Source organism: Meles meles, chromosome 3, assembly GCF_922984935.1.
Source record: "Meles meles chromosome 3, mMelMel3.1 paternal haplotype, whole genome shotgun sequence".
Classification (NCBI taxonomy): domain Eukaryota; kingdom Metazoa; phylum Chordata; class Mammalia; order Carnivora; family Mustelidae; genus Meles; species Meles meles.
Genome location: NC_060068.1, coordinates 173258799 through 173274190, shown reverse-complemented (window position 1 = coordinate 173274190; position 15392 = coordinate 173258799). Strand labels below are relative to the sequence as shown.

Genomic DNA, 15392 nt, shown 5'->3' with positions numbered 1-15392 from the left:
CAACACAGTACTTTCAGTATGAGAGACATCAATGTCCAATCAGGAAAGAGAAGAATAATCACAAATGTGGCAATGTGTATTATCTTTAGACGACCTAGCGCTAGGTAGGAACTTAGCTATCTAAGGCTTAGGGAGATCTGGAAATTAAATGCCTTCATTTAACTTCACCAGAAAAACATCTGATTCTAGGTAGGAAATTAGTTTGTGATTAGGATGATTTTAGGAATTGAAATTGCAATGATTTTTTATGTACTGGGAGGTTGTACTAAGTCATACTGGGAAGTGTGGCAAATTATAATGGAAAAAGTCTGGGCTTTTCATTAGTGGACCCTGACATTAATTCCGAATCCTATCACTTACCATCTTTGCAACACAGAGCATTTCTGAATTTGAGCCTTGAATTTTTGTATAAAATGGGATGGTAATAGCCACATCTCAAGATCATTGTGAAAATTAAATGACATGAGTAAAACATATAACACAATATGTAAAGTCACTGTTCAGGAATTTTTTTCACACAACATTATTCCCAGAAGTCAAGATATGGAAACAATTTAAATGTCCATTAATAGATGAATGGATTAAGAAAATGTGGTGTGTGTGTATGTGTGTGTGTACGTATATATACATATATTTATTTTTATATATGTATAATTAATTATTTATTACTCAATCATGAGCAAGAAGAACATCCTGCCACTTGCAATGACATGGATGGACCTTGAGAACGTCATGCTAAATGAATTAAGTCAGACAGGGAAAGACAAATACTTTGTGGTATCACTTATATATGGAATCTAAAAAAACCAAACTCTGAGAAACAGATTGTAGAATGGTGCCACTATTTGAAGTGTAGGGAAATGGGGAGATATTGGGCAATGGGTACAAACTTCCAGCTAAAGGATAAATAGGTATGGGGGTCTAATGTACATTATAGCCTACTATAGTAGAGTCATTATAGCTAATTATACTGTATCATATACTTGAATGTTGCTAGAAGAGTAGATCTTAAATGTTCTCACCACAAAAAAGAAATGGTCCTATGTGACAAGATGGGGGTCAAATCTCATGGTGGTAATCATTTGCAACATACAAATGTTCCAAGTCAATACACTGTACACACTAAACATGATGTTATATGTCAATTATATCTCAATAAAGCTGAAAAAGCTTTTTCCCTTCTAGTTCATTATTATGTTATGTCTAAAATGTACCCAATAATCAGTAAAGCAGTATTCTCTCCTACACAAATATATTAATGTATGTGACTTTTGTGTCCCTCTTGGAATATTCAAATGGGTCACAACTATTTAAATGGGTCACCCAGAGCAATGCGGCGTGGCCACCCCCTTACCGGCCATGGCTCTCATCAAGGTGTGGATGCAGGTGGTCTTCCCTGCTCCACTGGGCCCCAGGGCCATCATCCCATGGCGCACTCTCTGCGTCTCAAACAGCTGGATGACTTTCAGTTTCCAAGGAGGGTGGTTGATTAAACCAGCTTCTTCAACCTGAAAACATAAAAGCCCCACATTGGGCCACATCAACAGCAACTGGGACTTACCATTGTGCTCAAAACAAGCATAGACACTGAGTGGGGGTGGGGAGAGAAATAGGGGTTATTGTTTAATGGGCATGGAGTTTCAGTTTGGGAAGGTGGAAAAAGTTCTGAAGATGGATGGTAATGACGTTTTGAACAATAATGTGAATGTACTTAATGCCACTGGAAAATACACTTAAAAATCGTTAAATGGTAAGTTTTGTGTTATGGATTTTACCACAAAAAAAGATATATTGCTGGGGTCCCTGGAAGGCTCAGTCAGTGTAACTCCTGATCTCAGGCTTGTCAGTTCGACCCCCAAGTGCAGCATGGAGTTTATTTAAAATAGAAAATTTTCATATATATTGCATAAAAATATATATATACAAAGTCAAAGAGCAAATTGAACACTCAAAATGTTATCCCAAGCCAATAAGAAACATCTGCATTTGCCTTTGACAATTGAATACATTTATATTAATATATCCTTGAATATATGCCTAGGAACAACTTAAGAATAAAGACTCAAATGTCAATACACATTTTGAATCTTTAATTTAAAATGTGATATTCAGTAACTGAAAAACTTTACAGCATACCAAGTTGACTGATACTCCATAGAAAGTTCCAACTGTCTATAAATCTACTGAGTAGTTTTAATCTGTACACACATGCATGAAAGTTAACATGCCAAACACTATTCTAAGATCTATATTCATAACACTATAAAATTAGTCCTATCGATATCTTTCTTTTACAGAGAAGAAAACTGAGGCACAGAGGGACCTAGCAATTTTCCCAAGATTATTACTTATAAAGATAGAGTGGGGATGTGAGCCCAGGAAACTCAGCTCTATGGTCTGTACTATAGTGTTATGCTTAAACACACTATAAACGATGCTTTTATTTTTACTTAAATAACTGTTGGATAATAATCATATATCATTTTATGTCATGTATCTATGTTTTTCAAATTGTTCATATGCTACAAATTATGCTGTTAGTCACCCTATAAATTACTTTATACTAAGTTATTTAAGACAATGCTATAATTAATTCAGCCATATGATGAAGAAACCATTTGCAAAATGAATTATCACTCTTAGCTGATCGGGAGATTAAGATTTTTCTTAAAGATTTTATCTCTTTATTTTAGGGGGTGAGCAGAGGGTGAAGGAAAGACAGAATCTCAAGCAGACTCCTCCTGAACACAGGCCCACGCAGGGCTCTATTTCAGGACCCTGAGATCATGACCTGAGTCAAAATTAAGAGTCAGACGCTTAACTGGACCATCCACAGGGTCCGGAGATAAAGATTTTTATATACTGATTTTTAAAAGGAAAATACCCATTAAATTCTATCATATTTGATTTTTGTTAACAAATATCTTCAAAGAATTCAAATGTATTTTATAAATATGAGCTAATCGCCACTTCCATAAATTTTTTTTTCCAAACTCTTCCTTGTAGGAAAAGATACAGAAGCATAAGGCTTACATGGTTCATTTTCACTCCTAGGAAAACTGAAAGAAAGCAAAGCTCTATCAAGTGTCATGGGAAATCCAGACGCATAATGATACATATAATGTGGTAGATCCCCCAGGGCCCCAGGAAGAAACTGCAAGTGATCCTGGGCCTGGGAGAAAAGAATGACAGGTGAGGAACCTCATGAGATCATTGTGTATGACACTCAGGGGCAGGAGTCAGAGATCAAGGCCATGTGGAAACACCAGGGCCACAGACAAAGCCAAGCCGGGCCAGGCAAGGCAGCCAGCTCAGCCCCACTCCTCCCACTCCCTCATCATATCTCTTTCGGAATCTGGTGTGGAACAGTTTCCATCAATAATGGGACCCTGGGCACATGGCCAACTAAACATGTGGCTGGGGGATGGTGGGGGACTCCCTGGCTGGAGGAGCTCTGTCAGTGGTGAGTAAAAGCCTGTCCTGAAACACTGGCCACAGCCCTGGGGGCTGTTCTTGGAACCCACAGAGCTGGAATATATCAGTGCCTCCTGATGCCCATGAAATTCCGACGGGAGGGATGTAGGCCTGGATGCCCTGAGAAATGTATTACCTGTCTACTAATCGCCAATTCCAGTTCAGGGTAACCTGCTTTGTCCAGAAGAATATTTGGGAAGAGATCGTCAATCAAACTCAAAAATAAGGGTTCATCCTCATCAATCTAAAAGAGAAAAGCAACGGAAACCTATTTTGGCACGATGTACAGATAAACTGAAAATGCTGAACATACCAAATTATTTTATCATAACTCTTAATAAATAAAATACCACCTTCATCCTCTAAGCAAAGAGAGAGCCTAAAAGTAGTAGATCAGAAAGGTACAGAGACAATATATAGTAAAGTCACCTTACAGGCTAATAATGGCACTAAATTCATATCTCTCAATAGTTACCCTGAATGTTAATGGGCTAAATGCCCCAATCAAAAGACACAGGGTATCAGAATGGATAAAAAAACAAAACCCGTCTATATGTTACCTACAAGAAACTCATTTTAGACGTGAAGACACCTCCAGATTTAAAGTGAGGGGGTGGAAAACAATTTACCATGCTAATGGGCATCAGAAGAAAGCTGGGGTGGCAATCCTTATATCAGATCAATTAGATTTTAAGCCAAAGACTATAATAAGAGATGAGGAAGGACACTATATCATACTCAAAGGGTCTGTCCAACAAGAAGATCTAATAATTTTAAATATCTATGCCCCTAACGTGGGAGCAGCCAACTATATCAACCAAGTAATAACAAAATCAAAGAAACACATCAATAATAATACAATAACAGTGGGGACTTTAACACTCCCCTCACTGAAATGGACAGATCATCCAAGCAAAAGATCAACAAGGAAATAAAGGCCTTAAATGACACACTGGACCAGAAGGACATCACAGATATATTCAGAACATTTCATCCCAAAACAACAGAATACACATTCTTCTCTAGCGCACATGGAACATTCTCCAGAATAGATCACATCCTGGGTCACAAATCAGATCTCAACTGCTATCAAAAGACTGGGATCAATCCTTGCATATTTTCAGACCACAATGCTCTGAAGCTAGAACTCAATCACAAGAGGAAAGCTGGAAAGAACCCAAATACATGGAGACTAAACAGCATCCTTCTAAAGAATGAATGGGTCAACCAGGAAATTAAAGAAGAATTGAAAAAAATTCATGGAAACAAATGATAATGAAAACACAATGGTTCAAAATTTGTGGGACACAGCAAAGGCAGTCCTGAGAGGAAAATATATAGTGGTACAAGCCTTTCTCAAGAAACAAGAAAGGTCTCAAGTACACAACCTAACCCTACACTTAAAGGAGCTGGAGAAAGAACAAGAAAGAAACCCTAAACCCAGCAGGAGAAGAGAAATCATAAAGATCAGAGCAGAAATCAATGAAACAGAAACCAAAAAATCAATAGAAAAAATCAATGAAACTAGGAGCTGGTTCTTTGAAATAATCAATAAGATTGATAAACCCCTGGCCAGACTCATCAAAAAGAAAAGAAAAAGGACCCAAATAAATAAAATCATGAATGAAAGAGGAGAGATCACAACTAACACCAAAGAAATACAGACAATTATAAGAACATACTATGAGCAACTCTACGCCAACAAATTGGACAATCTGGAAGAAATGGATGCATTCCTAGAGACATATAAACTACCACAACTGAACCAGGAAGAAATAGAAAACCTGAACAGGCCCATAACCTGTAAGGAGATTGAAACAGTCATCAAAAATCTCCAAACAAACAAAAGCCCAGGGCCAGACGGCTTCCCAGGGGAATTCTACCAAACATTTAAAGAAGAACTCATTCCTATTCTCCTGAAACTGTTCCAAAAAATAGAAATGGAAGGAAAACTTCCAAACTCATTTTATGAGGCCAGCATCACCTTGATCCCAAAACCAGACAAGGATCCCACCAAAAAAGAGAACTACAGACCAATATCCTTCATGAACCCAGATGCAAAAATTCTCACCAAAATACTAGCCAATAGGATTCAACAGTACATTAAAAGGATTATTCACCACAATCAAGTGGGATTTATTCCAGGGCTGCAGGGTTGGTTCAACATCCGCAAATCAATCAATGTGATAGAACACATTAATAAAAGAAAGAACAAGAACCATATGATACTCTCAATAGATGCTGAAAAAGCATTTGACAAAGTACAGCATCCCTTCCTGATCAAAACTCTTCAAAGTGTAGGGATAGAGGGCACATACCTCAATATTATCAAAGCCATCTCTGAAAAACCCACCGCAAATATCATTCTCAATGGAGAAAAACTGAAAGCTTTTCCATTAAGGTCAGGAACAGGGCAGGGATGTTCATTATCACGACTGCTATTCAACATAGTACTAGAAGTCTTAGCCTCAGCAATCAGACAACAAAAAGAAATTAAAGGCATCCAAATTGGCAAAGAAGAAGTCAAACTATCACTCTTTGCAGATGATATGATACTATATGTGGAAAACCCAAAAGACTCCACTGCAAAACTGCTAGAACTTGTACAGGAATTCAGTAAATTGTCAGGATATAAAATCAATGCACAGAAATCAGTTGCATTTCTGTACACCAACAACAAGACAGAAGAAAGAGAAATTAAGGAGTCAATCCCATTTACAATTGCACCCAAAACTATAAGATACCTAGAAATAAACCTAACCAAAGAGGCTAAGAACCTATATGCAGAAAACTATAAAGTACTCATGAAAGAAACTGAGGAAGACACAAAGAAATGGAAAAATGTTCCATGCTCCTGGATTGGAAGAATAAATATTGTGAAAATGTCTATGCTACCTAAAGCAATCTACACATTTAATGCAATCCCTATCAAAATACCATCCATTTTTTTCAAAGAAATGGAACAAATGATCCTAAAATTTATATGGAACCAGAAAAGACCTTGAATAGCCAAAGGAATATAGAAAAAGAAAGCCAAAGTTGGTGGCATCACAATTCCGGACTTCAAGCTCTATTACAAAGCTGTCATCATCAAGACAGCATGGTACTGGCACAAAAACAGACACATAGATCAATGGAACAGAATAGAGAGCCCAGAAATAGACCCTCAACTCTATGGTCAACTAATCTTCGACAAAGCAGGAAAGAATGTCCAATGGAAAAAAGACAGCCTCTTCAATAAATGGTGCTGGGAAAATTGGACAGCCACATGCAGAAAAATGAAATTGAAACACTTCCTTACACCACACATGAAAATAGACTCAAAATGGATGAAGGACCTCAATGTGAGAAAGGAATCCATCAAAATCCTTGAGGAGAATGCAGGCAGCAACCTCTTCGACCTCAGCCGCAGCAACATCTTCCTAGGAACATTGGCAAAGGCAAGGGAAGCAAAGGCAAAAATGAACTATTGGGATTTCATCAAGATCAAAAGCTTTTGCACAACAAAGAAGACAGTTAACAAAACCGAAGGACAACTGATAGAATGGGAGAAGATATTTGCCAACGACATATCAGATAAAGGGCTAGTATCCAAAATCTATAAGGAACTTAGCAAACTCAACACCCAAAGAACAAACAATCCAATCAAGAAATGGGCAGAGGACATGAACAGACATTTCTGCAAAGAAGACATCCAGATGGCCAACAGACACATGAAAAAGTGCTCCACGTCACTCGGCATCAGGGAAATACAAATCAAAACCACAATGAGATATCACCTCACACCAGTCAGAATGGCTAAAATTAACAAGTCAGGAAATGACAGATGCTGGCGAGGATTCGGAGAAAGGGGAATCCTCCTATACTGTTGATGGGAATGCAAGCTGGTGCAACCACTCTGGAAAACAGCATGGAGGTTCCTCAAAATGTTGAAAATAGAACTACCCTATGACCCAGCAATCGCACTACTGGGTATTTACCCTAAAGATACAAACATAGTGATCCGAAGGGGCACGTATACCCAAATGTTTATAGCAGCAATGTCTACAATAGCCAAACTATGGAAAGAACCTAGATGTCCATCAACAGATGAATGGATAAAGAAGATGTGGTATATATACACAATGGAATACTATGCAGACATCAAAAGAAATGAAATCTTGCCATTTGCGACGACATGGATGGAACTAGAGGGTATCATGCTTAGTGAAATAAGTCAACTGGAGAAAGACAACTATCATATGATCTCCCTGATATGAGGACGTGGAGATGCAACATGGGGGGTTAGGGAGATAGGAGAAGAATAAATGAAACAAGATGGGATTGGGAGGGAGACAAACCATAAATGACTCTTAATCTCACAAAACAAACTGGGGTTGCTGGGGAGAGGTGGAGTTGGGAGAGGGGGAGGGGGTTATGGACATTGGGGAAGGTATGTGCTATGGTGAGTGCTGTGAAGTATGTAAACCTGGTGATTCACAGACCTGTACCCCTGGGGATAAAAATACATTATATGTTTATTAAAAAAAAGAAAAAAGAAAGAAAGAAAAGAAAGGATGAATATCCAACTTTTGTTGCAACATGGACGGGCCTGGAAGTGATTATGCTGAGTGAAATAAGTCAAGCAGAGATAGTAGAGATAGTCAAGTATCATGTGGTTTCACTTATTTGTGGAGCATAACAAATGACATGGAGGACATTGGGAGATGGAGAGGAGAAGGAAGTTGAGGGAAATTGGAAGGGGAGGCGAACCATAAGAGACTATGGACTTTGAAAAACAACCTGAGGGTTTTGAAGGGGCAGGGGTGGGAGGTTGGGGGAACAGGTGGTGGGTAATAGGGAGGGCACGTATTGCATGGAGCACTGGGTGTTGTGCTAAAACAATGAATACTGTTATGCTGAAAAATAAATTAATTAATTAAAATGTAAAATACCACCTTCGCTGAAGTTGAGGAATATTTTCTCACGTTACCCATAAGCTAGTTATTTATAGAAAGGGGGGAGAGGAAAAAGAAAATGGAAAGAAGTAGATGAAAGGAAAAATTTGCCTACAGAACAAACTCCCCATAAAATAACCAGTTTGGGGAGTTACTATATAACCTACAAGTTTCTAATTTGTATTTTAAAAAGTAATTTAAATAAGAGATAGTAACAAATTCAGGAATTAGAATTTGCCTCACACTTTTATTTTGAAATAAAAATATATCATTCTGTCACCCTGTTCATAGATTTGCTGATATTGAACAAAGGATTTTCAGTCTCTACTGTGAAATGAAAGAGTGTGAAATTATTACACACTTGTTAAATTTACATATAATTTCCTGCTGGGCTCTACAGACTTTAAAGAAGGTGAGATTTTAGCTCTAAAATCCAAAAGTATTTCAAGGTATTTGGAAACTTAACATGTGGATTTTTAAAAATCCATTTCAATTCTATGGAAATTGGCGTATGTTATACTAGATATGAGTTACCGCAAAAATAACTTCCGAAAAAGTCTAATTTAAAGTTATGCTCTCCAGCACTTTTAGCTGATAATTAAGCATTTTAAATGAGTATTTTAAATAAATATGTCTAGATCTCATTTGTGCTTAGTTAGCTGATATTTAAGTGGGTGGAATATTTCCATCTGTGAATCTTACCAGTTTGGAAAGATTCATGTCTCGGAGAACGCGCATGACGATCGTTGATTCCGTATCGGTGGGGTTGGCTCTTTTGGCTGCTCCCAGTGTTCGCAGAACTGACAGAATGTTCCGCAGACCAAAATCATAATGTACCTGGAGCACATGAGGTACACAGGGCTTATTTTCAACATTAGTTTATGCATGAAAACTATACATTTGACAAAAGACCTATTCACAATAATGAATAAACTGTAATTTTCCTTTAGAAAAAAAGTTGTACAGCTAGTGGAGCAATAAATTTTTATCAATATATTTTTGGAGCAAATAGAGAATATCCAAAAGAGTCCTCTCATAGACGACCATTAATTTAAGCTCTTAGGTCAGAACTAATAAATATATCTTGACGGGGAGAAAGGAACAAAGTTCCTCTTGGAGTACACGCGTCCCCCTGAGCCTCTTCTTAATCAGTCATCCATAGAAAAATTTCCTCATATATCTAAAGCTAAAATTCTGAACCAGGAGTGTATATATTTTTATATGATAGGAAAAAGACAAAGGTATTAAGGAAGAAGAAAAGTAGCTACATTCTAGGATTACATACAACTGGGAAATAAGGACAAATCAGAAAGCCAAGCCCCCAGCTTTGTTATTCCCTTAATATATATTTAAAAAAGCTCAACCACACCAAATTTCATCACATGTAAAGTGAATAATTAAAACCCAATTATCCAACCACTATAAATTTTTTTAAATATTTTATTTATTTATTTATTTAGAGAGCTTGTATAAGTGGGGAGAGGGCCAGAGGGAGAGGAAGAGAATCTCCAGCCGACTCCAAGCTGAGCACAAAGCCTGATGCAGGGCTCATTGATCCCATGACCCTGAGATCATGACCTGAGCTGAAATCAAGAGTCAGACCCTCAATCAACTGGGTCACCCTGGTGTCCCATATTACCAACCACTATAGAAAACAGTATGGCAGTTGCTCAAAAAATTGAAAATAGAACTACCATATGATCCAGAAATCCTACTTCTAGGTATAGATCCAAGTCATCGAAAGCAGGAGCTCAAAGAGATATTTGCACACCCATGTTCATAGCAGTAGCAGTCACAGTAGCCAAGCAGTGGAAGCAACTCAAATGCCCATGGATAGATGAATGGAAGAAAAAATGTGGCATATCCGTACAGTGGAATGTTATTCAATAATAAAAAGGAACCCACCCTCTGTCACCCCCGATACCACGGATGAACCTGGAGGCTCATGCTAAGCAAAAATAAGCCAGTCAAAAAAAGACAAATGCTGTATGATCCCCCTTATGTGAGGTATCTCATGTAAAATACAAAGCAGTAAAATACATAAAAACAAGAAGTGAAGGGGGGTTACCAGGGGCTGAGAGTAAGAATAAGAGAGGAATCGCTATTTAATGGGTTTAGAGTTTCAGTTTTGCAAGAGGAAAAAGTTATGGAGATCAGTTTCATAGCATAGTGAATATACCTTTTTTAAAAGATTTTATTTATTTGTCAGAGAGAGAGAGAGAGCATGCACAAGTAGGGGGAATGGCAGGGAGAGGGAAGAAGCAGGCTTCCCGCTGAGTAAGGAGCCTAATGCTGGGCTCCATCCCAGGACTCTGGGATCATGACATGAGCCGAAGGCAGAAGCTTAACCGACTGAGCCACTCAGGTGTCCCACATTGTAAATACACTTAACACTACTGAATTGTACACTTAAAGATGGGTAAGGTGGTAAAGTTAATGTTATATATGTTTTATCACGTGAAAAACAACAATTATTTGCTAAGGTGACTGGAGTTGTATGCATCAGTTCATGCTCATCAATGGGGGATGGAGCCCAGAAAAATATTCAGATGGAGTTCCTACTTTCAAGGAGTTTAAATTCTAATAGAGGTAACATGATAAAAATGTAAGCAAATTCACCAAAAAGTAACAATGACTTGAAAGTGCTGGCGTGGAATTAATTAAGGAAAACTTCTCAGAACTGGACTCATTTAATTTGTGGGCATGAGGTGAGATTCACAAAATGTTCACCCAGAGATCGGGACAAGGCCAACTGTTTTGGGTGCATTGACTCATTTTGTCGGACCATGACCCTGTGAGCAGGGCTGTGGGCAGGAAGGAAACAGAAAGGAGACAGTAGAGAAGAAGACCGGAGTAGGTGATGTGGGAGTTTTCTACATGCAAGAAACAGCATGGAAAAATACTTGAGAGAGGAAGAAGAATGAGTGAGTAAAGGCTGCAATAAGCAGAAGAAACCAAGAATATTTTTAGTGAAGGCGTAATTTAACAGAGGCTGGGGGTATAAAAAAATAGAGTCAAGGAAGTTGGGAACGGAGGCAAGTGAAGAGAAGGACAGAAGTTATGTATGTTAAGAAAATTTTATTTGTGTTATAGTTTTATGCTTATTTTAGTGTTTTATTATTTGGTGTGTGCTTTTGGCAATTTCTATTTATATGTCCTAACAATCTGTACCATGATCCCCACTTCCTGGTGTGATCTTTTCCCCTTGAGTGTGGTGATGTGCTTTAACCAACACAATACAGCAAAGGTGACAGGTCATATGTGATTGTGTATATGTGATTCTGTGGTCACATTACTTAAGATTTGTGATGGCTGATTTTATGTGTCAATTTGAGTGGGCCACAGGATGTCCAGGTAGCTGATTGATCATTATCCATGAATGTGTCTCTAAATGAGTTTCTGGAAGAGATTAGCGTTGAACTGGTGGGTTGAATAAAGAAGATGGCCCTCCGCAGTGTGGGTGGACACCACCCCATTGATGGAGACCTGAATAGAACAAAAAGGCAGAAGAGGTTGGATTCACTCACTCTGCCCTACTGCTGGGCTGGGGTATCAACCTTCTCCTGTCCTCAGTGCTCCCGGTTGTCTGGCCTTCAGACCTGGACTAGAATCTACATCATCATCCCTTCAAACTACACCCCCATCTTCCCTGGTTTCCAGCTTACAGACAATAGATCATGGGACCTCTCTACCTACATACGTGTGACCCAATAGCTTATAACGAATTTCTTTATAGGTATATATGAATGTATCATATTGGTTCTGTTTCTCTGGAGAATCCCAATACAAGACTGTTGCAGCCATCTTGCTGGAACCTCTTTCCCTCATGGGCATTGAGAAGGCAAGCAGCCCTGTGGCAGACAACAGCATGCAGCCTGTGGGAACTGATGGTGTGGCCTTGTCCAGCTGACAGCCAGAAGAAACCGAATCCCCCAGTCTTCCAACCTCAAGAACAGAATCCTGCCAACAACTGGAGTGAGCGTAAAAGTAAGTCCTCCCCCAGTCAGGAACGGGCCCAAGGCTTGATTGAAGCCTTGTTATCCTATAAGCTGAGGACCCAGCCAAGATGGACCAGGACTCCTGACCCACAGAAAACACGAAATAATTAATTATGTATTGTTTTAAGCTGGCAAATTAACTCCTACAAAAGTAATGTAAGATTAATTTCATGCCTCATAATTGAAAAACTGCATGATGTCAGAAACTGCTACTCTAAACAGTGCAGGAGGGCACCGGGGTGGCTCAGTCAGTTAAGCATCTGCCTTCGGCCCAGGTCATGATCCCAGGGTCCTAGGATGGAGCCCCCTGTCAGGGTCCCTACTCAACCAGGAGCCTGCTTCTCCCTCTGCCTCTCCCTCCTCCCTGCTCATGCTCTCTCCTTCTCAAATAAATAAATAAAATCTTTTTTAAAAAAGCTACAGTAGATGCATCACCCAACTCTACCTCTGAATCTAATAATACACTATACGTTAATGGCATTTAAATTATAAAAATGAGAAATAAATTTTTTAAAAAGTGACAGTAGATAAAATAGACTATTATTAGCAAGGCATGGCTGCGACATGAGGGGACTCAGAAGTGAGCAGAGCAATGACTAAGAGGTTCCTGAAAACCATGAGGACACACAGCACATATTATGATTAAGATACCAGTGGGATAACGAGCAAATATTCATATTTACAATTCTTTGGCACTTCAATCAGTTCCAAAAGTACTTACTTCATTTCTTACACCACAAATATTAATTTATTTAAAAGCACTTAAAGAAACTACGCATATAAAATTAATTTTGTAACGATATGACTTTCAACTTCGTATCACTAACGTAATCTGCCAACAGCCCCAGTCTACAATTTTTCAAAATGAGCAAATTTCACAGAAGAGAAGAACTAAATGGGCCTAAGTTCAGAGAGCCCCCCAGCACCTCACACCTGCTTAGAAAGCTGCTCCTCACACAGCTTGTAGAGTGTGAAAAACTTCCTGGCCAGAACAACGTTGTCAATGAAGCCACAACTAGCCAGCTTCACCCTTATGATAATCTGCCGGTCGGGCACCATCATGGCCACGGAGCGGAAGTTAATCTTCAGGTTCTCAGGGAGCTCCTGCCGCCCAGCATAGCCAGGATTCTACACGGAAATAAACACCACGGGTGAATGACACGGTCATGGGCAGTACACACCCACCAGCATGCCAGAAACAGATTCATCGAGCGCATGCAACGAATCTGGACTGATCACTGGAGAACGCATTTACTTATCTTATTCCCCTTTTAACCGGAGAGACAACATCACAGGTTATTACGATGACCTTTGTTTAACACCCAAGGGTTAAACGAACCCTGTGTTTAACACAGGGGATAAAAATACCGTCCCAATTTCCGTCCATGGAAACGAAGGGCCCTGAGACCCGGGCAAGGCATGAAAGCTGCGATAAGAAGTCTGACATTCAGCAGCTCTCCCTGTGGTTCCTTACCATGGTCAGGAAAAGTCCAAATTCAGGGTTCATAGTCACATTATCTCCATCGGTAAAAATAAAAGACTGTTTCCGCTCCTTTTTACAGGTCAGAATGACGGAAATTTGCTGGGCTGCCACTGACAGAACTGGTAAATCGATGCGGTTAAATTCATCAAAACAGCCCCAGGATCCAGACTGTGCCAGTCCTTCGAAGGGAAATTAAATAGAAAATCCAATTAGTATGTAATTTCAAAAAGCCAGGGAAAAGGGCGCTTTGCAGCTGCCAAGACAAGCCAGAGATAAGTCTGTTCAAAAATAAACTTGAACAAACAGACTATGCACAGGGTGCCCCCAAAATGACTCACCATGTGGTACTTTATCTGGAAACAGCCAACCTGCGGGGATGAAGGCGAGTGAGGAGGACATTTGATCCCCACAACACTGCAAGGTTCAGTTTCCAAAAAGTTACACAAAGTTGAAAAATGACACTACAATGTAGCCAGTGGTTGAAGAAAATAAATCTTACCAAGATATTCCACCTTAGCTTAAGTTTTTCATCAAGTAAAAATTATAACCATCACCTTTAAAAATCCGTCCAAGGCCTCGGAAATCCATCTGGTCAGAACAATTGAAAACCACAACGTATTTCCCAAGACATCGTCCCATATCTTTCGTCGTTTCTGTTTTCCCTGTTCCTGCAGGTCCGGCGGGAGCGCCTCCCATGCTCATTCCCAGAGCCTGAGCCAATGTGATGTAACACCTTGAGGAAAAGACACATCACTAGAACCATTCCACCAGCACCCAGAAGACACTTCTGAGACACCACAGTAAAATGAAACCTGCACCAGATTTAAAAAGGGAAAACTCAAGCCACTGTCCCTACATAACATTTCCCAAACTGCATCTTAACATGCTTTTCTTACAGATATAAACATGTGTAGAGGAAAAAGGAGAGGATGGCCTACGGCCAAGTAAGTTTGAAAATTCTTAAAAAGGTCCAACGGGCTTTCTGAGGATAATGTATAGTGAGATTCTCCAAGCATGAAAAATAGTACGTAGCATTTCCAAAACTTACTTGGCAACTTTTTCACAAAAACCTACCAACCTTTAAAGAATCGTATTCTATAGAACAGACTGGACATCATTTGATTAATTGCCTTTTGGGTGGTACAGTCAGTTAAGCATTTGACTCTTGGTTTTGGCTCAGGTCATGATCTCAGGTTCGTGAGATGGAGCCCTGCGTGGGGCTCTGTGCTCATCGTGGAGTCTGCTTGGGATTCTCTCTTGCCCTCTCCCTCTGCCCCTACCCGCTTCAAATAATCTTTAAAAAAAAAAAAAAAAGATTAATCCCCTTTTGAATCTAATGAATGATCTGATGTATGGGCATGACCGCTTCAAATAATCTTTTTTTTTTTAAAGATTAATCCCCTTTTGAATCTAATGAATAATTTGATGTATTGGGGCATGATATTTGATATCTGAATCACACATTGCTAAATAATCACATCTTTGATCTATTTCTGGGAA

General features: G+C 39.2%; 1 protein-coding gene across 1 annotated transcript in view; it reads right to left on the bottom strand.

Moving 5' to 3' along the window:
• The window catches only part of DNAH5 (dynein axonemal heavy chain 5), a 273433-nt gene that overhangs the window by 118522 nt on the left and 139519 nt on the right, over positions 1 to 15392 (bottom strand). The window contains exons 36-41 of the mRNA XM_046001046.1: positions 14447 to 14625; positions 13884 to 14071; positions 13343 to 13537; positions 9114 to 9248; positions 3611 to 3718; positions 1355 to 1508 (exon numbers count right to left, since the gene is read on the bottom strand). Of these exons, the coding sequence (XP_045857002.1) occupies positions 1355 to 1508; positions 3611 to 3718; positions 9114 to 9248; positions 13343 to 13537; positions 13884 to 14071; positions 14447 to 14625 (959 nt within the window). The remainder of the gene's footprint in view (positions 1 to 1354; positions 1509 to 3610; positions 3719 to 9113; positions 9249 to 13342; positions 13538 to 13883; positions 14072 to 14446; positions 14626 to 15392) is intronic.